Source organism: Chiloscyllium plagiosum, chromosome 16 (assembly GCF_004010195.1).
Source record: "Chiloscyllium plagiosum isolate BGI_BamShark_2017 chromosome 16, ASM401019v2, whole genome shotgun sequence".
Lineage (NCBI taxonomy): Eukaryota > Metazoa > Chordata > Chondrichthyes > Orectolobiformes > Hemiscylliidae > Chiloscyllium > Chiloscyllium plagiosum.
The window spans coordinates 1,324,442-1,348,848 of NC_057725.1; the positions used below are offsets into that span (position 1 = coordinate 1,324,442).

Below are 24,407 nucleotides of genomic sequence, written 5' to 3' on the forward strand. Positions count from 1 at the left end.
TATCCTAAATTAATCTAGTCCCATTAGCCAGCATTTGGTCTATATGCCTCTAAACCCTTCCTATTCATATACCCATCCAGATACCTTTTAAAATGTTGTAATTGTACTAACCCCACCACTTTTCGCAGCTCAGTTCAGGCAAACATCACCATATGAAAATATTACCCTTTACATTAGTTTTAAATCTTTTCCCATAAACATATGACCTCTAGTTCTATACTCCCTTACCCTGGGGAAAAGACTTTGGAGATTCACCCTATCCTCATGATTTTATAAACCTCAACAAGGTCACCCCTCAGTGTCCAACACTCCAGGGAAAATGAAGGCTGGTAAATCTGGCATTCATTTCTGCAGAGGCCAAGTCATTCAGTATATGAAGACTGAGACAGGTAGGCCCTTGATTAATAAAAGGATCAAGGGCTACAGGGATAATGCAGAATGGAACTAGAATATTAGCTATGATCAAATGGAGTAGAACATTTGATGGACTGAATGGCCCAATTCTGCTCCTATATTTTATGGTCCATCCCAAATAGGAGAGGGAATTTCAGAATCCAACTTCAGAACAGCTGAAAGCACAGTCATTCATTCATGGCACATAGGTGTCACTTGCTGGAACAGCACTTATTGCCCATCCCTAGTTGCCCCTTGAGGTGGGGTCAGCTGCCTTCTTGAACTGCTGCAGTCCATGTGCTGTAGGTTGCCTCACAATGCCCTAGGGAGGGAATTCCAGGATAGCGAAGGAACAGTGATACATTTCCAAGTCAGGACAGGGAGTGACTTACAGCAGGTAGTGCTCCCATGTATCTGCTGCCTTAACGGTTGTGGGTTTTGTTATAACATAGGGTAAACTCCTGCACCCCCCCGGCCGCTAATTTAACCCAGCAACACAAAATTCTTACCCTGCACTGGAATCTGGGAAAATTTAAGAGGCAAAGAATTATCCCAAAAGTCACTATTTAACGTAAAAAAATGAACAAGTCTATTTTTAAGTCTAACAGAGAATAATTTTACAACTCATTTGCCTTTTAACTTCCGCATCTACAATACTGGTCTGATAAAACTGATTAAGATTTACAGAAAATTCAAATTTCAAAACCAGCCAGCTGTCAAATCTTCTCTTTGTATCTTCCTCTGTAAATTTGCTCTCCAGGTTGGTGTCGATGTTTTTTCTCTGTGCAAACTCCTTCTGCAGACAGGTACCTCTCAGAGTTCTTACTGGCAGCTTACATCTGTTGATCTTTCGGCAGGTCTCTCTCAACTGTTCAATGTTTTCCTGGTTTTATACCCCCAGAACATCAGATAATTTCATTGGTTTTAATATTATCAAAATACCAACTTCAAACTTGATGGGAGTTTGGTATCTCGGGGCATACTTTAAACTGGCTGAATTTGAATTTATTTTTGCCTCATAGCAACCCAGCCAGTGCTCGCTGTTCTGACCAAACGTTACATTGTTACCTTGTTCTGAACTCTCGGTACCTCTCGAAGTCCTTGCTCGCCTTCAAATCTCTTAAAGGTACAGTACCCCTTACACCTTCATAACAGTTTGGAAGTTGCTAAAGACTCTTGGCAAATTTCTGCAATGATACAAGTGCTACTGCTGAGCATCAATGGTGGAGGGAGTAGATGTTTGTGGATATGGTGCTAATGAAGCAGGCTTTTTTGGCCTGGTTGGTGTCAAGCTTCTTAAATGCTGTTGGAGCTGCACCCATCCAGGCAAGTGGGGAATATTCCATCACACTCCTGACTTGTGCCTTTTCAACGATTATCCCCAGCCTCTGGGAACGTTGTTCAAGACAGATATATAGATCCAGAACTCAGGTCACTAGCCATGAAACATTCATGGTTTTCTCTTCCCAGATGCTGTCAGACCAGAGTTTCTCCAACAACTTATTTTCTTAATTCAGATCTCCAGGACTCCTTACTTTTGTATTCAATTCCTCTTACAATAAATAATAGATCTTGTTAAGCAGTTTGAGAGATTTTGTACAGTAGCTTTTATTACTAATAATACCTTCTGTATTTGTTAAGTGGTTGAATCACCTCATGAATCAATGAGAGCGAGAAAAGAACACACACTTTGGAAAAATCATACAGCAAACCCTTGAGAAATCTCAAGAGAAGCCCCAGTGCACAAACCTGCAAGTGATGGATGTGCTGAGCTCTGTGCCAGCCTGCAGTTTGTGCCCTGACTTTATCGGCTACCTGCATGGAAACGAGTCATGCCTGATGCCAAAAGACACGCTATGATGATGGTGGTGGTGGTGGTGGTGGTGGTGGTGGTGGTGGTGAGGTCTGGTCTCTGAGTATCAGTGTCAAGTAGTGAAATGTCTTGCTACTTTGAGAGAAGGTATATAAATGCAACCTACCATTGGTAGTCCATTTCCATTCCCAAAGACAATGGAAGAAATCAAGGCAATACATTGCATAAATCCCACACATTGAATAACTGTGGTTTTCATTTTTGTTTATTGGCAGTGGAAAATAAAAGTTTAAGTATTTTATTGAAAGAAAGCAATAAATACTGTGATAAAAATAGTTCAAAGTACTGTATAGACTGTACATAATTTGTTACAAGAAGGCAGAGGAAAAACTCAGAACTGCAAAATATTGGACAAATAACAGTACATTATTCAGGCCAACATATATTAAAAATTGACCACAAGAGTTTTGGACAGATTTACAATGTGTTGGTACACAAGACATAACTCACTATAATACCAACAAACTGCAGCTGACACCTTGGTGATTTACTCAAAAATACTGAACACTCTTAATAAAGCCATGACAACATCTTTCCGATCTCCTATATATGGGTGGCCTTTTAAAAAGGAATATGCACAGTATCTATAGATTAGGAAAGGGTTGCAAAAAAGCAAACCATATTTCAAGAAAAATAAATAAGGCTTTCATTTTCTTTTAAAAAGTACCCCGCTTCTTATACTTCTCAATAGTATTAATTGACACCACGGTCATCGATATTGGTCCACTGAAAGGTTAAACCAGCCTTTTCTTAAAAATTAGAGAGGAAATAGCATTCAAGTTGTAACAGGAGGTCAGCCTCTTGCATTCACCCCCCCACCCCCACTATTCCTCAATACTTCTATATATCTGTGGCTTTACCTCTTCTCCTGTCCATCTATTCATTATTAGCCATACTGCAAAAAATGGACAAGCATTTACAATTTAAAAGATGAGAACTGATGGTTTAAAAAAAATTTAATTACAGACTTCAGACTAACTACAACATTAACACACAGTGCTGTCAGCATGCAGTTTCTTTTGGGGGAAAAAAAGCATGAAAATGCCACTACACCCACAGTTTTGTCCTCAACTTTATAAAAAAATCTGAATATTTGTAGTAATTACACAATGATTTACAAAACCCCCACAATTCTCATAGGGATGAATACATACAGACATATGATACATTTCTTTGAAAAAAATAACATGATTAAGAGTAAAGAAAACTGATTTAAGAAAGATTGTACATAGTTATAAAACTGTTCTAAGCGAGGGTACGTAGTTAAAGCTAGGTGCCTGATCTACAATAAATCAATATTGAAACAGGTTTACATAAATATAAGAAACATTTATTCTAAAACTTTATATCTAGGATATCATGAGCTGTGGTTCAACTAGTTTAAATCTCTGTATTAAAATATTAAGTCCAAGTTAGAAATATTGCTACATCACAGATTCCCCAGCTTTGTCAGCAACTCGTGTGATGTATAATTACTGCATGAAGGCTTTGAATGCTGTGCAGTCATCAGTTGAAATAGTGCGAATGAACTAAAAGAAGAACATTGGTAAATGTCAACATTGGACAGTGTTAAATATTACAACACATTAATAGATATACAAATGCTGAGTTACTTCATTACTATGGTCAGACAGGTGGAAGAACAAGACAACACCATGGCCTGCCTTTGTTTTGTTTTACAGATCTTATGTTGCTCGTGTGGTGGAACACAGCATTTTCGAGCAAGGCCATCAAGGAACTACAACTCGAGGGACACTATTCAGAAAAATTATTAACACAAAACAAATTTACCTCGTTCCAAAGTGGATTTTCGACCACAGTTAGATTCATTGCTTATGGTTGGCTTAAGTGCACAATTGTAATTAAAGCACGTTATTCAAGACATTAAAAAAAACTTTATTTGTATAAAGTCATCACAATTGAAACGTTTATTTTTAATTATCTCACTTCATCTTTCAGCTCAATGTAATAAGGTTTTACTCATTATTGCTGCCAGTATTAATTACCTTGACAGAATGTATCAGTGAATAACTGAAAAAATATTTGATCACTCACATGGTTCTCTTGAACAACTGTAATCATGTACTGATGCCACTTCATAGTTAATGAACCCTAACCCCTTCCTCCCTGGGCCCAGGATCCAACCCCTCCTCCAATAAAACTGCATTTATTTTGTGGAGAAAGTGAAGTCTGCAGATGCTGGAGATCAGAGCTGAAAATGTGTTGCTGGAAAAGCGCAGCAGGTCAGGCAGCATCCAAGGAACAGGAGATTCCTGAAGAAGGGCTTATGCCCGAAACGTCGATTCTCCTGTTCCTTGGATGCTGCCTGACCTGCTGCGCTTTTCCAGCAACACATTTTCAGCTGCATTTATTTTGTGCCATTCGCACCCTCAGGTAATCTTGAAGCATTTCATGTTTAATTTATTAAGGTTTAAGTTACTGCGGTTATGTAGAAAAACAAATTTGCAAAGAGCAAAACTGCACAGCTAAATAAATAACTCAATCTATTATCATGATGTTAATGACACTGACAGCTAGGGATATTAGATTAATACTCTCCTTGGCTGTTCAAAAACACTCACTCAAAGCTTTTATCCACAATGTACAAGAAAAGGAATTTTTATACATCATGTACTGCATGATCAACTCCTAATGAAACAGGACTCTGCTGAAATAAAACTGCAACAAAAGGAAGGAGACTCTGTCACAACTTAAAATGTACCAGGTTATCGCTTGTTATTTGAACTCTGTTATGTTCAAGTCTCAGTTTGGAATTCATATCTTGAGAAAGTCTGGTGATTATTATTAAAAAAGTCACATATTTAACTGAAAGGATTGATACGTTATTGGTACATTTGAACTGGAAATCTTTTAGGAGAAAGTGAGGACTGCAGATGTTGGAGATCAGAGTCAAGAGTGTGGCGCTGGAAAAGCACAGCAGGTCAGGCAGCATCGGAAAAGCAGGAGAATCAAAGTCTCGGGCACAACCCGTCCTCAGGAGTGAGGCTTGTGGGCCGGAGAGGGTGGGGCTGGTGGCCATGCAGCTGAGAGTGTGATAGGCAGATGGAGATGGGGGTGATAGTAATCGGTTGGAGAGGAGAAGGTCAACAGGGCAGTGCTGAGTCGGAAGGTTGGGAATGGGATAAGGTGGGGAGTGGGGAAATGAGGAAACTGGTGAAATCCATATTGATGCAGTGTGGTTGGAGGGTCTCGAGGCAGAAGATGAGATGTTTTGCCTCCAGGCCTCGGGTGGTCAGGGAGTGGCAATGGAGGGGCCCCAGGACCTGCACATCCTTGGCGGAGTGGGAGGGGGAGTTGAAGTATTCGGCCACGGGGCGGTGTGGTTGATTGGTGCGGGTGTCCTGGAGATGTCCTGTGAAGCACTCTGCGAGTAGGTGTCATGTCTCCCCAGTGTAGAGGGGACCGCATTGGGAGGAACGGACACAGTAAATGACGTGTGTAAGTGCAGGTAAAACTCTGATGGATGTGGAAGGCTCCTTTGGGGCTTTTGATAGAGGTGAGGGGGTGGGGGGAGGTGTGAGCACAGGTTTTGCAATTCCGTGGTGGTAAGGGAGAGTGCCAGGAGGGAGGGTGGGTTGTTTGGAGGGGGAGGGGGGGGCACAGACATGACAAAGGAGCCATGGATGTCTTCACAGAAAGCGGATAGGGATGGGGAGGGAAATATATCCCTGGTGGTGGTGTCCGTTTGTAGGTGGCGGAAATGGCAGAGGATGATGCGATATATGCGGAGGTTTGTGGGGTGGAAGGTGAGGACCAGGGGGTTCTGTCCTTGTTGCAATCGGAGGGGTGGGGTTTGAAGGCGGAGATACGGAAACAGATGAGATGCGCTGGAGGGCATCATTGACCACATGGGAGGGTCAGTTGTGGTCTTTGAAGGAGGCAGCTATCTGGTGTGTTCTGTGGTGGATATGGTCTGCCCTGGGAGCAGATGCGGCCGAGGCAGAGGAATTGGGAATGAAGTATAGCGTTTTTACAGGAGGCAGGGTGGGAGCAGGTATAGTCCAGGTAGCTGTGGGAATCGGTGAGTTTGTAGAAGATGTTCGTGTTGAGCTGGTCACCGTTGAGCAGGTGAACTTGAGGTCGGGCTGGAATGTGCTGATGAAGTTGACGAACTGTTCAATTTTCTCGTGGGAGCCGATACAATCATCATTGCAGCAGAGGAAAAGGTGGAGAGTGGTGCCGGTGTAACTCCGGAAAATGGACTGTTCCATGAAACCGACAAAGAGACAGGCATAGCTGGGGCCCATGGCTGCCCCTTTTGTCTGGAAGAAGTGGGAGGATCCAAGGGCGAAATTAGATTAGATTACTTACAGTGTGGAAACAGACCCTTCGGCCCAACAAGTCCACACCGACCCACCGAAGCGCAACCCACCCATACCCGTACATTTACCCCTTTAACCTAACACTTCGGGCAATTTAGCATGGTCAATTCACCTGCCCCGCACATCTTTGGACTGTGGGAGGAAACCGGAGCACCTGGAGGAAACCCACGCAGACACGGGGAGAATGTGCAAACTCCACACAGCCAGTCACCTGAGTCGGGAATTGAACCCGGGTCTCTGGCGCTGTGAGGCAGCAGTGCTAACCACTGTGCCACCTTGCTGCCCACGGTGGACCAGGGGGTGGACCAGTTCAGAGCTGAAAATGTGTTGCTGGAAAACTGCAGCAGGTCAGGCTGAAGGGCTTATGCCCGAAACGTCGATTCTCCTGTTCCTTGGATGCTGCCTGACCTGCTGCGCTTTTCCAGCAACACATTTTCAGCTCTGATCTCCAGCATCTGCAGCCCTCACTTTCCCCTGGAGGACCAGTTCAGCCAAACAGATGAGAGAGTCAGTGGAGGGTTACTGGCAGGGATGCCGGGAGAGGAAGAAACAGAGAGCTTGGAGGCCCTGGTCATGGCGGATAGAGGTGCATAGGGACTGGATGTCCATGGTGAAGATGAGGTGTTGGGGGCCAAGAAAACGAAAGTCTTGGAGGAGGGGGGCATGGGTGGTGTCCCAAAAGTAGGTGGGAAGTTCTTGGACCAAGGGGGACAGGATAGTATCAAGGTACGTGGAAATGAGTTTGGTGTGGCAAAAGCAGGATGAGATGATGGGTCCGCCAAGGTAGTCAGGCTTGTGAATTTTCGGTAGGAGGTAAAACTGGGTGGTACGGGGTTCCCGGACTACGAGGTTGGAAGCTGGGTGTGGGAGATCTCCTGAAGTAATAAGGTTGTGAACAGTCTGGGAGATGATGGTTTGGTGATGGGCGGGGGGTGAGGTCATGGTCAAGGGGGCAGTAGGTGGTGTCTTCGAGTTGGTGCCTAGCTTCTGCAGTGCAGCGGTCAGTGCACCAAACTTCCACTGCACACCCCTTGTCCGCTGGTTTGATGGTGAGGCTGGGGTTGGAGCGAAGTGAGTAGAGGGCTGCACGTTGCGAGGGCGAGAGGAAATCTTTGTTGAGCCTCAGTAATTCCACTGGTGGAGTTTGTACTCTCAGATGAACTGAACATGCTGATCCACAGCTCTCCTGAATTCAGCTGAAGGTATCCATTACAAAGCAGTGCTTCAATGAAGCGCGAGTTTGTTATGGTGCAGCATGCCTGCACCAGCTCTTCTAAAGAGCTGTTATCTTATACTTCAAGAATTAGAGAGAAAGTAAAGTGAGTTTTGAGAAGAGTTGTAGCTCAGGTTATGGTTCTGGATGTAAGTTTGCTCACTGAGCTGGAAGGCTTGTTTTCATACGTTTCGTCACCATACTAGGGAACATCACCAGTGAGCCTCCGGTGAAGCACTGCTGGTATGGCCTGCTTTCTACTTGTGTTTAGGTTGAATGGATGGATGGATGCATTGTCCCAGTCGAAGTGGTCTCCTTCCTCATCTGTATGTAAGGATAACAGTGAGAGGGGGTCATGTCTTTTTGTGGCTAGTTGATGTTCATGTATCCTGGTGGCTGGTTTTCAGCCTGTTCGTCCAATGTAGTGTTTGTTACAGTTCTTGCATGGTATTTCGTAAATGACATTAGTTTTGCTTGTGAAAAATACCGTGCAAGGGCTGTAACAATCACTACTTGGACAAACAGGCAGAAAACTAGCCACCAGCATACATGAACATCAACTAGCCACAAAACGACATGATCCTCTCTCACTAGTATCTTCACATATGGAAGAGGAAGGACACCACTTTGACTGGGACAACACATCCATCCTAGGACAAGCCAAACAGAGACACGCACAAGAATTCCTAGAAGCAGGGCAATCCAACTGGAATTCTATCAACAAACATATCGATCTGGACCCCATCTGCCACACTGAGAAAAAGAACAGGAAATGACATCACCAACCCAAGGAAACCTAAACACAAGTAGAAAACAGGTCACTAACACCAGTGCTTCACAGGAGGCTCATTGATGATGTTACCTAGTATAGTGACAAAATGTCTGAAAACAATCCTTCTAGCTCAGCAAGCAAAACTTATATCCAGAACCTGAGCTACAAATCTTCTCAAAACTCGCTAACTAATAAAATTCTAACAGGACTTGACAGGGTAGGTGTGAGGAGGATGTTTCCAATGGTAGGTGTGTCCAGAACCGGGATCACACTCGAAGGATTAGGGGTGGACCATTTAGGATGGACATGTGGAGACATTTCCTCACCCAAAGAGTGGTGAGCCTGTGGAATTTAATACCAAAGGAAGCAGGTGATGCTAAAACATGGTATGTATTCAAGGGGCAGCTAGGTATGACACTTGGGGCAGATGGGATCAAAGGTTATGGGGATAAAGCAGGATGAGGCCATTGAGTTGGATGATCAGCCATGATGGTAATGAATGGTGGAGCAGACCTGATGGGCCGAAAGGCCTCCTCCTGCTCATATCTTCAATGTTTCGACGTTGCGGCTGTACAGGACATTGGTTAGGCCACTTCGGAACACTGCATGCAGTTCTGGTCTCCCTGCAATAGGAAGGATTTTGTGAAACTTGAAAGGATTCAGAAAAGATTTACAAGGATGTTACCAGGGTTGGAAGGTCTGAGCTATAGGCAGAGGCCATAGCGGCTGGGCTGTTTTCTCAGGAGAGTTGGAGGCTGAGGGATTACCTTATAGAGGTTTATAAAATCAGGAAGGGCACGGATAGGGTAAATAACCAAGATCTTTTCCCTGGGGTGGGGGAGTCCAAAACGAGACGGCCGACATTTAAGGGGAGAGGGGAAAGATTTAAAAGGGAACCAAGGAGCAATCTTTTCATGCAGAGGAAGGTGTGTGCATGGAATGAGCTGCCAGAGTAAGCAGTGGAGGCTGGTACAATTGCAAGATTTAAAAGACATCTGGATGGAGATATGAATAGAAAGGTTTGGAGGGATATGGGCCAATTGTTGGCAAATGGGACTAGATTAATATAGGATATCTGGCTGGCATGGACATGTTGGACCGAAGGGTCTGTTTCTGTGCTGTACGTCACTATGACTTTATGTCAGCATGCAAAAAGTGAGAGTTTAAGTTTAGATGAAAATAATCTATAGACAATGTGCATTGGTCCCTTTCCAGCTCCCAAACTGCTCACCAACTCCCAATGGTTGGGTACTTACAATTAAAAGACAAATGCTAATAATCCTCTTGCCCATACAAATGTGTAGAATTCGAAGTTTCTCTGTTCCCATAATATTTTCAATTAAAAGGATCAATTCCTAGGAATAGTTTGTGTAAGGAACCTGTGTTTTAACCAGTTACTATTTGGGCAAATGGCATAAAGGTTGGGAACAGTCAGCAAGCCAGGCAGCATGAATGGAGAAAGGCAAAGTCAGTGTTTCTGGTCAATAATCTTCTCATCAACTTTGATCTAAAATGTTCCCTCCATCCCCCTCTCCACATAAATTGCCGGGCCGGTTTACATCGAGTCTCCACAACATTTTGCTTCGGCACCATTCTTGGGAATGTATTTTGGTAAATTTCTCCAAAGACCAGTCTATCTTTCCTCAAAGGGTGGTGCTCACGGTATTGTAGGTGTGTTCTAATACTAAACAGGAGTGAGCCTCTGCAGCCTTAAGATCCACCATCGCATAGACTATCACCCAAGCCAGGGCTAGTTTATGTTGCAGCACATCTTCAAGGTTTTCTTATGCCTCCATAAATATTATGGATCTGTATTTAAAAATGCAAGATGCATTTCCAAACACACCATCAGCTCAATTGCTAAAAACCAACCGTCCAAACTTGATAATTTGGTCATGGTAATACCAAAGCACTCAAATTGTGAATGACATCAGACTGAGAAAATTTGTTAGTAAATAATTATGAGATCCCAAATGTTACCTCACCGTTCTTAAAAAAAAAGGCTGTAGTGTCCAAATTATCTTGCATCTAGCCTGTTCTGTCGCATGAATTACAACTCAGTGCAGCCAGGATAAAAGAAATCTGCTTCAAACTAAACAGATAAGTACTGGGAAGATGCACAACAACCCCTTCGACTTTGTGCAAAGATCATGTCAAGGAGTGACCATGAATACTTACCCAAAATTAACACGAATAGGTTCGTACTGTAGTGGAATCCATTCTTGCCTCTCCAGAAATATTGCCTGCGAGTTGCATTGAGAGATAGCATGCAGATAACATGCGGTTAGTTATAAATTAGTACAAATGCATAAAGCAATACTGCTTACTTGCTTTTCAAATATCAAGCCTTAAGGAAATTTAAAATTTCACAATCCAAATCAGATTTCTCAGTAAATATTCAACCTGAGGAATCATATAATGCTGTGAACTCCCAACCAGAGCTAGGCTGCGCTGGAACGAGTCTGAGCAAGTTATCTTGCAAGCTCATGCATCATTGGTGAGGCCTGCATGCAGCCAGTATATAATCTGAAAACTGTCTTGTTTGGGTTAATTTCCAGTCCCATGCAAGGATTCACAAAACAGCTTCACATTAATCAAGTCATTAAACGTGCAACTTTGAAAAACAAAGGCGCCAAAATATCTCTTTTGGGACCACAAACTCTTTGTTCTAATTATTAGTGAGGAAAACAGGATGCAATTTCAGCAAAGAAAGGACAGGAGAGCAATTTATCCCACAAAAGATTGTTCATGTACATACAACATTATCACAAAGATTTAGAGTGGGGTCAGGTAAACAAAAAACAAGTTGGAAAGAACAGATAACCAGTTTAAAAAAAAAGCTGGAGCTTGTTGTAACAATGGCCTAGTGATATGATCACTCAGCTATTAATTCAGAAAGGCGGAAGTGGGTACTGCAGATGCTGAAGATTAGAGTCAAGATTAGAGTGTTACTGATGAATCCTGATGAAAGGCTTTTGCCCAAAATGTCGATTTTCCTGCTCCTCGGATGCTTCCTGACCTGCTGTGCTTTTCCAGCACCGCTCTAATATTAATTCAGAAACTCAGCAAATGGTCTGGGACCTGACTTTGAATCCCAAAGATGATGGTGGAATTTGATTTCAATAAAATACCGATGAAGCTCTGCATCAGTAATTCAGTAGATATAGCAAAAATTCATCCCAACACAAAAGATGCATGGTACAGGGAGGGTGGGGCAACCATGACTGACTAAGGAAGTCAGGGATAGGACAAAAGCAAAAGAGAAAACATATGTGGTGAAGGGCAGTGGGAAACCAGAGGAGTGGGAAGCTTACAAAGACCAACAGAGGGCAACAAAAGAAATAAGGAGGGAGAAGATTAAATAGGAGGGTAAACTTGCCAGTAATATAAAGGAAGACTGTAAGAATTGCTTTAGAAATATAAAGGGCAGAGAGAGGCAAATGTGGACATTGGACAGCTGGAAAATGGCGCTGGAGAGATAGGGTTGGGGGAACAAGGAAATGGCTGAGGAACTTTGTGTCAGTCTTCACAGGGGAAGACATGAGTAATACCCCAAAAAAGTTGAGAGAGGGTAGAGCTGAGTTTAGTGGCCATCACTAAGGAGAAGGTGCTATAAAAACAATGGCCTGAAAGTGGATAGATCACCTGGACTAGACGGACTACACCCCAGAATTTTAAGAGAGATAACTGAAGAGATAGTGGAGGTGTTAGTGGTAATCTTTCAGGAATCGCAAGAGTCAGGAAGGTTCCAAGAGGACTGGAAAATCGCTAACATGACACTCCTATTTAGAAAGGGAGTAATGCAAAAGACGGAAAACTAGTAGCTGATTAGCCGAACCTCGGTCGTGGGTAAGATCCTGGAATCCATTGTGAAAGATGAGATTTCTAAATACTTGGAAGTGTATGATAAAATAGGGCCAGCATGGTTTCATCAAGGGGAGGTCATGCCTGACAAAGCTGCTGGGATTGTTTGAGGAAGTAACAAGCAGGTTAGACCAAGGAGACGTTATCTACCTGGACTTCAAGAAGGCTTTTGACAAGTTGCCGTACAGGAGGCTGCTGAGTAACATATGGGCCCATGGTGTTAGAGGTAAGGTGCTAGCATGGATAGAAGCCTGGCTTTCTGGCAGCAAACAGAGAGTGGGGATAAAAGGGTCCTTCTCAGGATGGCACTCAGTGACAAGTGGTGTTCCACAAGGCTCAGTGTTGGGACCACAATTTTTCACTTTATACAATAACGATCTAGTTGAAGGAATTGAGGGCATCCTGGCTAAGTTTGCAGATGATACAAAGATAGGTGGAAGGGAAGGTAGTATTGAGGAGGCAGGGAGGCTGCAGAAGGATTAGGACAGGTTAGGAGAATGGGCAAAGTAGTGACAGATGGGAAAGTGTGAGATCATGCACTTTGCCAAAAGAACACAAACATGGACTCTGTTCTAAACGGGACGAAAATTCAGAAGTCTGAAGTGCAAAGAGACTCGGGAGTTCTAGTCCAGGATTCTCTCAAGGTACACTTGCAGGTTGAGTCAGTAGTTAAGATGGCAAATATTTTGAGAGGACTTGAACATAAACGCAGGGATGTACTTCTGAATCTCTAGAAGGCTCTGGTCAGACTACATTTGGAGTGTTGTGTGCAGCTTTGGGCCCCATATCTCAGGAAGGACGTACTGGCCCTGGAGCTTCAGAGGAGGTTCACGAGAATGGTCCCAGGAATGAAAAGCTTAACATATGAGGAACGTTTGAGGACTCTGGGTCTATACTCACGGGTTTAGAAGGATGAGGGGGATCTAATTAAAACGTACAGAATACTGAATGGCCTGGACAGAGTGGATGTTGGGGAAGATGTTTCTATTGGTAGGAGAGACTAGGACCTGAGGGCACAGCCTTAGAGTAAAGGGAAAACCGTTTAGAATGGAGATAAGGAGAACATCTTCAGCCAGAGAGTGGAATTCATTGCCACAGAAGGTTGTGGAGGCCAGATCATCGAGTATGTTTAAGATGGAGACAGATAGGTTCCTGAGTATCAAGAGTTACAGGGAGAAAGCGGGAGAATGGGGTTGAGAAACTTATGAATGGTGGAGCAGACTCGGTGGGCTGAATGGCCTAATTCTGCTCCTCAGTCTTATGGTCTCATGAAAGAACTGCAGATGCTGTAACTCAGAGACAAAAATAGAGTTATGAGGAAGGGTCACCAGACCCAAAATGTTAACTCTGAAGTCTCTCCACAGATGTTGTCAGACCTGCTGAGCTTTTCCAGCATTTTCTATTTCTGTCTTGGTCAATAGAGTCAAAAGCTTTTGTGAGGTCAAAGGAGGTCATGTATAAAAATGTCATTGCTGCGCTCTGTAACCTCACCCTACAACCTGACCCTCAGCAGACCCCAACTTCACAATCTGCCTGCAATAAAAACCATTTACTTCCAGTTCAGACAAACCTCCAACTGTGCCCTTCTCACGTTCACCATCAACTCTTCAACATGTTCTCCTGGACATCATCTGACCCTCTGCTAGGCCAAAACTGCCCTGCCCCACCCAGCCCTTCCCCACACTCCAGGCCCAGCACTACTCCATCCTGGGCTCCACCCTCCACTCCCCGGGGCCTGCCCTCCCCCACCTCAGGCTCTGCCCTCCCCTCCCCCACACCCTGGGCCCTGCCTTCCCCCCCCCACACCGGGTCCCAGCCTCCCACACTTTGGGCCCTGCTCATTCACACATTTTCTCCCTGATGTATAATCGTCCGCAAAACACACACACACATCAAACTGTTAAATTATCACTGCTCCTTTGTCCCAGAAAATGTTTTTGCTGGCCCTCACCTCCATAACCTGCTCCAGCCTCAATTCCCCCCATCCTCCCCTCAATTCTCCCCTCAGGGCATAGTTTTAGAGTAAAGACCTATTAGAATGGAGATAAAGAGAAACTTCTTCAGCCAGAGAGTGGGGAATCTATGGAATTCATTACCACAGAAGGCTGTAGAGGCCAGGTCATCGAGTATGTTTAAGACTGAGACAGATAGGTTCTTCATTATCAAGGGGATCAAGGGTTACAGGAAGAAAGCAGGAGAATGGGGTTGAGAAACTTCTCAGCCATGATTGAATGGTGGAGCAGACTCGATAGGCTGATGGTCTAATTTTTGCTCCTATGCTAATGGTCTACTGTTGTCCACGAAACCATTGGCAATTGTTGGAAATACCTATCTTGCTGAGGGATGGAAACTGCCATTCTCACTTGGTCTGGCCGACGTGACAGCAGATACAGCAATGTGGCTGACTCTCAATTATCCTCCAAAATGGCCTCACAAGCTATTCAGTTGTATCAATCGCTACAAATGTCTCAACAAAGAATTGAAACTAAATGAACCACCTGGCATTGACCAAGGCAGCTGGAACAGCAGCAACAGAAACAGCCCTTCACCCTATAAAATGTCCTCCTCATCTCGGAGCTACTGCCACAACTGGGACAACGGTGTCCAAGATGAGTCAAGCAAAAGCCTGACAATCAGACTCTCAGTATCATGGCTTACAGACAATGTCCCAGACACTACCATTCCTGGATATGCCTTTTCCCACTCGAAGGCCAGTCCAGGCAGAGACGACGGCAAAAGGGGTATACAGTCGGAAGGGAGGTGCCATGGGAGTCCTCAATATTGACTCTGTTCTCCGTGAAGTCTCAGGCAAGAAAACCTCCTCTGATTACCATGTACCATCCTCCCTCAGCTGATGAATCAATACTCCTCCATATTGAACAACATATGGAAGAAACACTGAGGGATGGCATGGGGGCAAATATATACTCTGGGTGGGGATTTCACTGTCCACAACCAAGTGTGACTCAGCAACAGCACTACTAATCAAACTGGTCGGGTCCTTAAGGACACAACTACTTGACTGGGTCGGCGGCAGTTGGTGAGGGATCTAACAAGAGGGAAAAATACACATGACCTCATCCTTAGCAATTTGCCAGCTGCAGATACATCTGGCTATGACAGTATCGGCAAGAGTGACCACTACCCCATGCTTGCGGAGATTAAGACGTGCCTTCACATTGAGAATACGCTCCATCGCACTGTGTGGCACTATCACCGTGCTAAATGGGACAGACTTCGAACAGATCTAGCAACTCAAGACTGGGCATCCATGAGGCGCTTTGGGCCATCAGCAGCATCAGAACTGTATTCCAGCACAACATGTAACCTCATGGCCCACATTCCCCACTCAACCAGGACAAAAAACTAGGGGATGAATCGTGGATTAATGGAGAATGGGGAGGGCATGCCAGCAGCAGCATCAGGCATACCTAAAAATGAGGTGCCAACCTGGTGAAGCAACCAAACAGGACTACTTGCCAAACAGCATAAGCAACAAATGACAGACAGAGCTAAGCGATCCCACAATGAATGGATCAGATCTAAGCTCTGCAGTCCTACCACGTCTCCTCACAAATGGTGGTGGACAAGTAAACAACTCACTGGAGACAGCGGTTCAACAAAGATCCTCATTCTCAATAACAAAAGAGCCCACACAACGGTAACCCTTCCATGATGTTGACAGTGGGAGCAATTCAGTGATGATAACGTAACTGAATGTCAAGGCGTGACAGTTAGAACATAGAGAACATTGAACAGTACAGCACAGTACAGGCCCTTTGATGCATGATGTTGTCAGGCATTTATCTTAATCTAAGATCAACCTAACCTGCACACCCCTCAATTTACAGCCATCCATGTGCTTGTCCAGCAGTCGCTTAAATATCCCTAATTAACTGACCATGTATGCAATTAAGTGACTTCCAGTTTTATATCATACCCCAAGCCTCACAAAATCAAGCTAAATGTTATTTACGAAAACCTACTTATGAACAGAAAACTCATGGGCACTAAGTTCCGTTTGGAACATTTCAATATTGACCATAAGATCATGTCTAGCAGTAATGTTAAGTAGCAAAACAGATTACATGAGTATTAATGAATATCAAGTAATGAACAAAAAACACATACCATCAGTTTGCATCTTCTTTGGCTGCACGGAAGGTGAAGACATTGTTGAGGTAACTCTAAAATTAGCAGGTAATGTCTCTGCTGATCCAGGTGTCATACCCCTTACGTCCTTTGGTCGGAACTTTTTTCTCCAAGAAGGTGCTCTTCTGAAACCCTTTTCATCCTCCTTTTACAGTGATGGAAATAAGGCACATGTATCAGCTCGGTTCAATTGCTTGTTCTTACATACAACTTCCCACAACAACATACAAGACATGTAGATTTCCTAACCAGAATCAATCCCGAAAATAATTGCTTAAACAGTACTCTCAGTGACCTCTTACCTAAATGTGCACATGGAGAAAGATCTAAAAGTCAGGAGAATCTGAAGAAAATATTAAATTTAATTCTTACATCATCTAGTCTCCGGTCTGTTCCAAGTGCCAAGAGATTGTTAAATTCTCTCTCCAATGATTGGCGTGCCTGTAAACATAAACGCTACTATTACTTTCTAACGTAACCTGAAACACATTTAGGAGCAATCAACCAATACAGACCGTAATACTGTCTCAAGCAGAAAGAAAATAATTTCACAAAGTGCTCCGAGCAAATAAAGGTAAGATGTGTGTTTCTGTTCCTGACAGAGGGCGGCATGGTGGCTTAGTGGTTAGTACTGCTGCCTCACAGCACCAGGATCTGAGGTTCGATACCAGTCTCGGACGACTGTCTGTGTGGAGTTTGCACATTCTCCCTGTGTCTGTGTGGGTTTCCTCCCACAGTCACAAAGATGTGCAGGTCAGGTGAACTGACCGTGCTAAATTGCCCATAGTGTTAGGTGTATTAGTCAGAGGGAAATGGGTCTGGGTGGGTTATTTTTTGGAGGGTCGGTGTGGAGGGGCCTGTTTCCACACTGTAGGGAATCTAATCTAAAAAAAAATTCAGTTGATTGTAATCAGAGACCAAATATTCCTTGACAATAATTGAAAATCAAACATGTCATCTTGCAAGCATGCTGTCCCTGTGCATTACTCTTGATCTTCACCATAACCTTGTTACTGGGGAGCAGAGGTTGACAACGCCTGAGCATCTTTCAAATAAACCTTGATAGAGTTGCTTCTTTGAAACAAATTCTGAACCAAAAGGGAAGAGAAAGAGAAAATAGACATGCAACACAAAAATAACAAACTGAAAAGGATTTGTTTATTAGATACACTAAAACCATATTGAGTCCATTGCTGTGGACGAGGTTGTGGAATACAAGACCATAAGGCTGTTTGGCTCCTTGAGCCTGTTCCACTATTCAACAGGTTCATGACTGATCTGACATTCCTCACTTCCAAGTTCCTGCCTTTACCCAATAACTCTTGATTGCCCTATCAATCAAGAATCTATTTCAGCCTTAAAAACACACAAGGATACTGTCCCCAGAGCACTCTGTGGCAAGGAGTTCCACAGAGCTTCTAAGAGAAATCCCTGCCCATCTATCTTAAATTGGCGCCCCTCTGGTCCTAAACTCTCCCATGAGTGAAACATCCTCTCATCATAAATCTAGTCAAAATTCTGAACAATTCTGATAGGATAGTCTGCTTCCACTAGTTGTTAACCCAGGGTCACAAGTTTCAAAATTGTCAGCGAGAGAGTGAGGAGAGAGATGAAGAGAAACACTTGGATTTGGAATGCCCTGCCTGGGAGGCTGGGGGAAGCGGATTCCATCAAAAGTTTCAAAACAGAATTGGATATATATTTGAAAAGGATTAATTTAGAGGGCTACAGATTTATTGCTGGAGAATGGGACTAGCTTTCAGGAACTGATACAGACATAACGGATCAATTGGCCTCCTTCTACACTATAAAATTCTAAGTTTCTAAGTCCTTAACAGCTATCTGCAGATTTTCCTCCATTTAAATAATATTCTGTTTTTTTGCTCCCCTTCCAAAATGAACAATTTTGCATTTCCCCACATTACATGCCATTTGTCAACTTGTTACCTTTTTACTTAATCTATTATCATCTCTCTGTAAACTACTGCTTCCATCTCTCAACCTGCCTTTCCACCTCTGTGTCACCTGGCTACAGTATATTCATTTCTTGAGTCAATAAATTATAAACAAGTGTGATGTCAGCATTGATCCCTGTGGCACCCTCCTGGTCGCCAACCAGAAAAAGCAGCTGCTTATTGCCACTCATTGATTCGTGCTCATTAGCCAATTCTCTATCCAAGCCAATAAACTACCTCAAACACAATGGGTTCTTATCTTATGACTTAACCTTTTGTGATTTTGTTTGACTGGGGCCAGTCCAACACCTGCATCTCCAAATCAAGACTACTATCGACACCACTAACTGCTGGCTTAAAGTGGAGAGGATCTCCAAGAAGATCGCACATATCGACACAGGACAACCACCTGATGAAGGAGCGTCGCTCCGAAAGCTAGTGTGCTTCCAAATAAACCTGTTGAACTATAACCTGGTGTTGTGTGATTTTTCACTTTGTAACCTTTTGTGAGGTATCTTGTTGAATGTCTTCTGGCAGTTCAAAGGCAAACAACTACTAGCTCCTTTCTAATCACACTGATTGAGACTTCCTTGAAAAACTCGAATAAATTAGCCAGACATGATCTCTCTTTCATGAAGCAATCCTGACTCTGCTTAATTAGATGATGATTTTCCAAATGTTCTGCTATTACTTCCTTAATAATTGATTACAGTAACTTTTCCAACAATAGATATTAGACTAAATGGCCTGTAGTGAGCTGTTTCTTTATGTCTCCCTCCTTTTATGTTTGGGATGTCACATTAGCAGATTTCTATTCCTCCAGTACTTCGCCAGAATCCAAAGATATTTGGAAAATTACAACCAATGCAGCTATTTCTTCCAGCATTCTAGGATGTAGTCCATCAGAACCAGGGGTCTTTTCTGCCTTTAGCCCCATTAATTTGCCTAACACTACTTGTACAGTAATAGGAACTATACTTATCACCATCCCCTGTCCTCTTTAGTATTATTAGAATGCTTGAAGTATCTTCCATGTACTTGGAAGTGTATGACAAACAGGGCTGAGCCAGCACCCCTTGGTTTAGAGGAGATCATGCCTTCGGCCCTCGATGTTGTGCTGACCTGTGGAACCAATCTGAAACCTATCTATCCTACACTATTCCATTCTCATCCATATGTCTATCCAATGACCATTTAAATGCTCTTAAAATCGGCAAGTGCATCCCATTCCCTACTACTCGGAGTAAAGAAACTACGTCTGACATCTGCCCTATATCTATCACCCCTCAATTTAAAGCTATGTCCCCTTGAGCTAACCATCACCATTTGAGGAAAAAGACTCTCACTGTCCATCCTATCGAATTCGCTGATTATCTTAGATGTCTCAATTAAGTCACCCCTCAACCTTCTCTCTAACGAAAACAGCCTCAAGTCCCTCACCCTTTCCTCATAAGACCGTCCCTCCGTACCAGGCAACATCCTGGTAAATCTCCTCTGAACCCTTTCCAAAGCTTCCATATTCTTCCTACAATGTGGGGACCAGAACTATATGCAATACTCCAAGTGTGGCCACACCAGAGTTTTGTACAGCTGCAGCATGACTTCATGGTTCCGAACTCAATCCTTCTAACAATAAAAGCTAACACACCATGTGCATTCTTAATAACCCTATCAACCTGGGTGGCAACTTTCAGGGATCTATGTACAGAGATCTCTCTGCTCATTTACACTACCAAGAATCTTACCATTAGCCCAGTACTCTGCATTCCTGTTGCTCCTTCCAAAGTGAATCACCTCACACTTTTCCACATTAAATTTCATTTGCCGCCTCTCAGCCCAGCTCTGCAGCTTATCTATATTCCTCTGTAACCTGCAACATCCTTCAGCACTATCCACAACTCCATCGACCTTAGTGTCATCTGCAAATTTACTAACCCATCCTTCTACGCCCTCATCCAGGTCATTTGTAAAAATGACAAACAGCAGTGGACCCAAAACAGATCCTTGAGGTAAACCATCGGTAACTGAACTCCAGGATGAACATTTCCCATCAATCACCATCACGTCTTCTTTCAGCAAGCCAATTTCTGATCCAAACCGCTAAATCCCATGCCGCTACAGTTTGTGCAATAACCTACTGTGGGGAACCTTATCAAACGCCTGACTGAAATCCAAATACACCACATCAACAGCTTTACCCTCATCCACCTGTTTGGTCAGCTTCTCAAAGAACTCAATAAGATTTGTGAGGCACAACCTATGTTGACTATCCTAAATGAACTAATTCCTCTCTAGATGATTATAAATCCTCTTATAACCTTTTCCAACACTTTACCTACAACTGATGAAGGTTCATTGGTCTATAATTACCAGGGTTGTCACTACTCCCCTTCTTGAATGAGGGGACATTTGCTATCCTCCAGTCTTCTGGCACTATTCCTGTAGCCAATGATGACAAAGATCAAAGCCAAAGGTTCTGCAATCTCCTCCCTACCTTCCCAGAGAATCCTAGGATAAATCCCATCTGGCCCAAGGGACTTACCTATTTTCACACTTTCTAGGATTGCTAACACTGCCTCCTGATGTACCTCAATCCAGTATTCTAGTAGCCTGTATCTCAGTATTCCCGACAACAATGTCTTTTTCAAGTGTGAATACTGATTAAAAGTATTCATTTAGCACTTCCCCTATCTCCTCAGACTCCATGCACAACTTCCCATACTATCCTTGACTGACCCTAATCTTACTCTAGTTATTCTTTTATTCATGATATACCTACAGAAAGCTTTAGGGTTTTCCTTGATCCTACCTCCTAACAACTTCTCATGTCCCCTCCTGGCTCTTAACTCTCTCTTTAGGTCTTTCCTGGCTAACTTGTAACTCTCAAGTGCCCTAACTGAGCCTTCATGTCTCACCATAACATAAGCCTTCTTCTTCCTCTTGTCAAGTGATTCAACTTCTTTAGTAATCCTTGGCTCCCTCGCTCGATCAGTTCCTGCCTGGCAGGTACATACCTATCAAGGACACGCAGTAGCTGTTCCTTGAATAAGCTCCACATTTCAATTGTGTCCATCTCCTGCAGTTTCCTTCTCCGGGTTCATTGCCCCAATACCAAATCCAATGTGGCCTCGCCCCTTGTTGGTTTGTCGGCATACTCTGTCAGGAAACCCTCCTGCACACACTGGACAAAAACTGACTTATCTAAAGACAAATCTGTTAGAATTCTTTTGAGGTGGTAACAAACAAAGGAGAGCCAATGAACGTGTTCTATCTGGATTTCAGAAGACCTCTAACAAGTTGCTGGAACAGAGTCTGCTCAGGGTGTATTGTGGCAAGGTACTGGATGGATATTGGGTTGGCTGACTGGCAGGAGGCAGAGAGTTGGGAGAAAGGGGCCCTTTCCAAGATGGCAGCCAGTGACTACCAGGGCTCTGCAGGGGTCACTGTTGGGACCACAACTATTCAGATTATGTATTAACGATCTGGACAAAGGTACTGAGGGCACAGTTGCTAAGTTTTCAGAAGACACACAAAGGTGGAGGGACAGGTAGCTCGGAGGAAGTGGGGAGGCTGCAGAAGAACTAACAGGCTGGGTGAGCGGGCAAAGTAGCAGGTGGAATACAATGTGGCAAAGATTGATGTCATACACTTTGGTAAGAAGAATAGAAGAGTAGACTATATTTAAAGGGGGAAATGCTTCAGAAATCAGAATCACAAAGGAGACTTGGCACTCCTAGGTCAGGATTTTCTTCAGCATATCACGCAGGTTCAGTTGACAGTTATGAAGACAACTACAATGTTTGCATTTATCTCAAGAGGACCAGAACACTGGAGCAGGAATCTTCTGCTGAGGCTGTATAAGGCTTGGTCGGACCACATTTGGATTATGAGCAGTTTTGGGTCCACATTAAAGGATGGGCATGCTCGCCTTGGGGGAATCATACAGTCAGAGAGATGTACAGCACACAAACAGACCCTTCGGTTCAAGTCATCTATGCCGACCAGATATCCGAACCCAATCTAGTCCCACCTGCCAGCACCTGGCCCATATTCCTCCAAACCCTTCCTATTCATATACTCATCCAGATGTCTTTTAAAATGTTGCAATTGTACCAGCCTAGATGTGCAGGTCAGGTGAATTGACCATGCTAAATAGCCTGTAGCGTTAGGTGCATTAGTCAGAGGGAAATGGGACTAGGTGAGTTGCTCTTCAGAGGGTTGGTGTGGACTTGTAGGGCCAATGGTCTGTTTCCACACTGTAGGGAATCTAATCTAATCTAATCAAAACATGGCCTCCCAACTCCTATATTCAATGACCAATAAAGGAAAGCATACCAAACGCCTTCTTCACTATCCTATCTACCTGCAATTCCACATTCAAGGAGCTATGAACCTGCACTCCAAGGTCTCTTTGTTCAGCAACACTCCCCAGGACCTTACCATTAAGTGTATAAGTCCTGCTAAGATTTGCTTTCCCAAAATGCAGCACCTCACATTTATCTAAATTAAACTCCATCTGCCACTTCTCGGCCCATTAGCCCATCTGATCAAGATCCCGTTGTACGCTGAGGTAACCTTCTTCGCTGTCCACTACACTTCCAATTTTGTTGTCATCTGCAAACTTACTAACTATACCTTTTATGCTCGGCAGGATTGACAGGAGGTTTATAAGAATGATCTTGAGAATGAAGGGCTGGAAAAATGAGCAGTTTTGGGCTCTGGGTCTGTACTTGATGAAGTTTAGAATGATACAAGGAGAATCTCATTAATACTTAGAATACAGAAGGGCATGGATACAGTGGGTACAGAGAAGATGCTTCCATTAGTAGGACCCGAGGGCACAGCGTCAAGGTGTAGGGATAACCCTTAGGGACTGAGATGAGGAGGAATTTCTTCAGCCTGAGAGCAGTGAATCTGTGGAACTCAGTGCCACAGAGGCTGCGCACTCAACGACTTGACTTCCGGAGATAGATCAGTTCTTGATTAATAAGGGGATCTAGGGTGGGGTGGGGGGGGGGGGGGAAGGCAGAAGAATGGATTTGGGAAACACATTAGCCATGGTCGAACAGTAGAGCAGAATCAATTGAATGAATGGTAATAATTCTTTATTCCTATATTCCAACTTTGTTCCTACAGGGAAGAAAACACAGTTTCAAGTCAGTCTGGCGAGTAGCTTGGATGGAATTTGCAGGAGGTGATGTCCCCTTGGATCTGCTGTCATGTCCTTCTAGATTGTAGAAGCCATGGGTTTCAAAGGTGGTCTCTAAAGAACCTTGATGAATTTCTTAACTCATCAGTTAAGTACAAAATGGTCTCTATAAGAGGCCTAAACATGAATTTATTATAAGGTTCCATGTTAACGGCCAATAACAATCTCAAATGTCGATAGTCACAACAAAAAGCATAAGAGTAAAAGGTGAAGTCAAAGATATTCCAAAAGCAGATGACGAAAATGTGGAATCCTCTGCCATAAAACACCAGCAGAGGTAATAAAATTATTGAAAAGGCAAATGAGATTGCAATAAGCATCTAAAACTAATTAGAAGTTCGAGGCACCAGACCCCAAGAATATGGGAGGGAGTGTATAAGAATTTATGAGAATAATATCTGGACTCAAAGCTTTAAGCTACAAGGTTAAAGAAATAAAGGTTGTATTTTCTGCATTTAGAACTCCGGGGTGATTTATTAAGTTTTCAAGCTATTAAAGAGAAAAGAACAGTCAATTGGGTGAAATAAATATGCAGAGCCTACAGCAAAGTAGCATTGGCTGAACATTAAATCCAGACCTTTCAGCAGTAAAATTAGAAACCATATTTTCATGGAAAATAAGTAAGTAGTACGT

At 43.5% G+C, this 24,407-nt stretch overlaps 1 protein-coding gene across 11 annotated transcripts in view; it reads right to left on the minus strand.

Annotated features, from left to right (window-relative positions):
* Positions 1 to 2,453: 2,453 nt before the first annotated feature.
* LOC122557607 (liprin-alpha-1-like) overlaps positions 2,454 to 24,407 on the minus strand; it is a 237,289-nt gene continuing 215,335 nt past the window's right edge. For 10 of the 11 annotated variants that reach the window (XM_043705336.1, XM_043705327.1, XM_043705332.1 and 7 more), the window contains 4 exons: positions 16,983 to 17,051; positions 16,590 to 16,755; positions 10,773 to 10,837; positions 3,705 to 3,795 (listed from right to left, as the gene is read on the minus strand). In XM_043705336.1, the coding sequence (XP_043561271.1) occupies positions 10,779 to 10,837; positions 16,590 to 16,755; positions 16,983 to 17,051 (294 nt within the window). In that variant the 3' untranslated portion in view covers positions 3,705 to 3,795; positions 10,773 to 10,778. Of the gene's footprint in view, positions 3,796 to 10,772; positions 10,838 to 16,589; positions 16,756 to 16,982; positions 17,052 to 24,407 lie in introns of all 11 variants that reach the window. The other variant, XM_043705331.1, reaches the window with a different exon arrangement.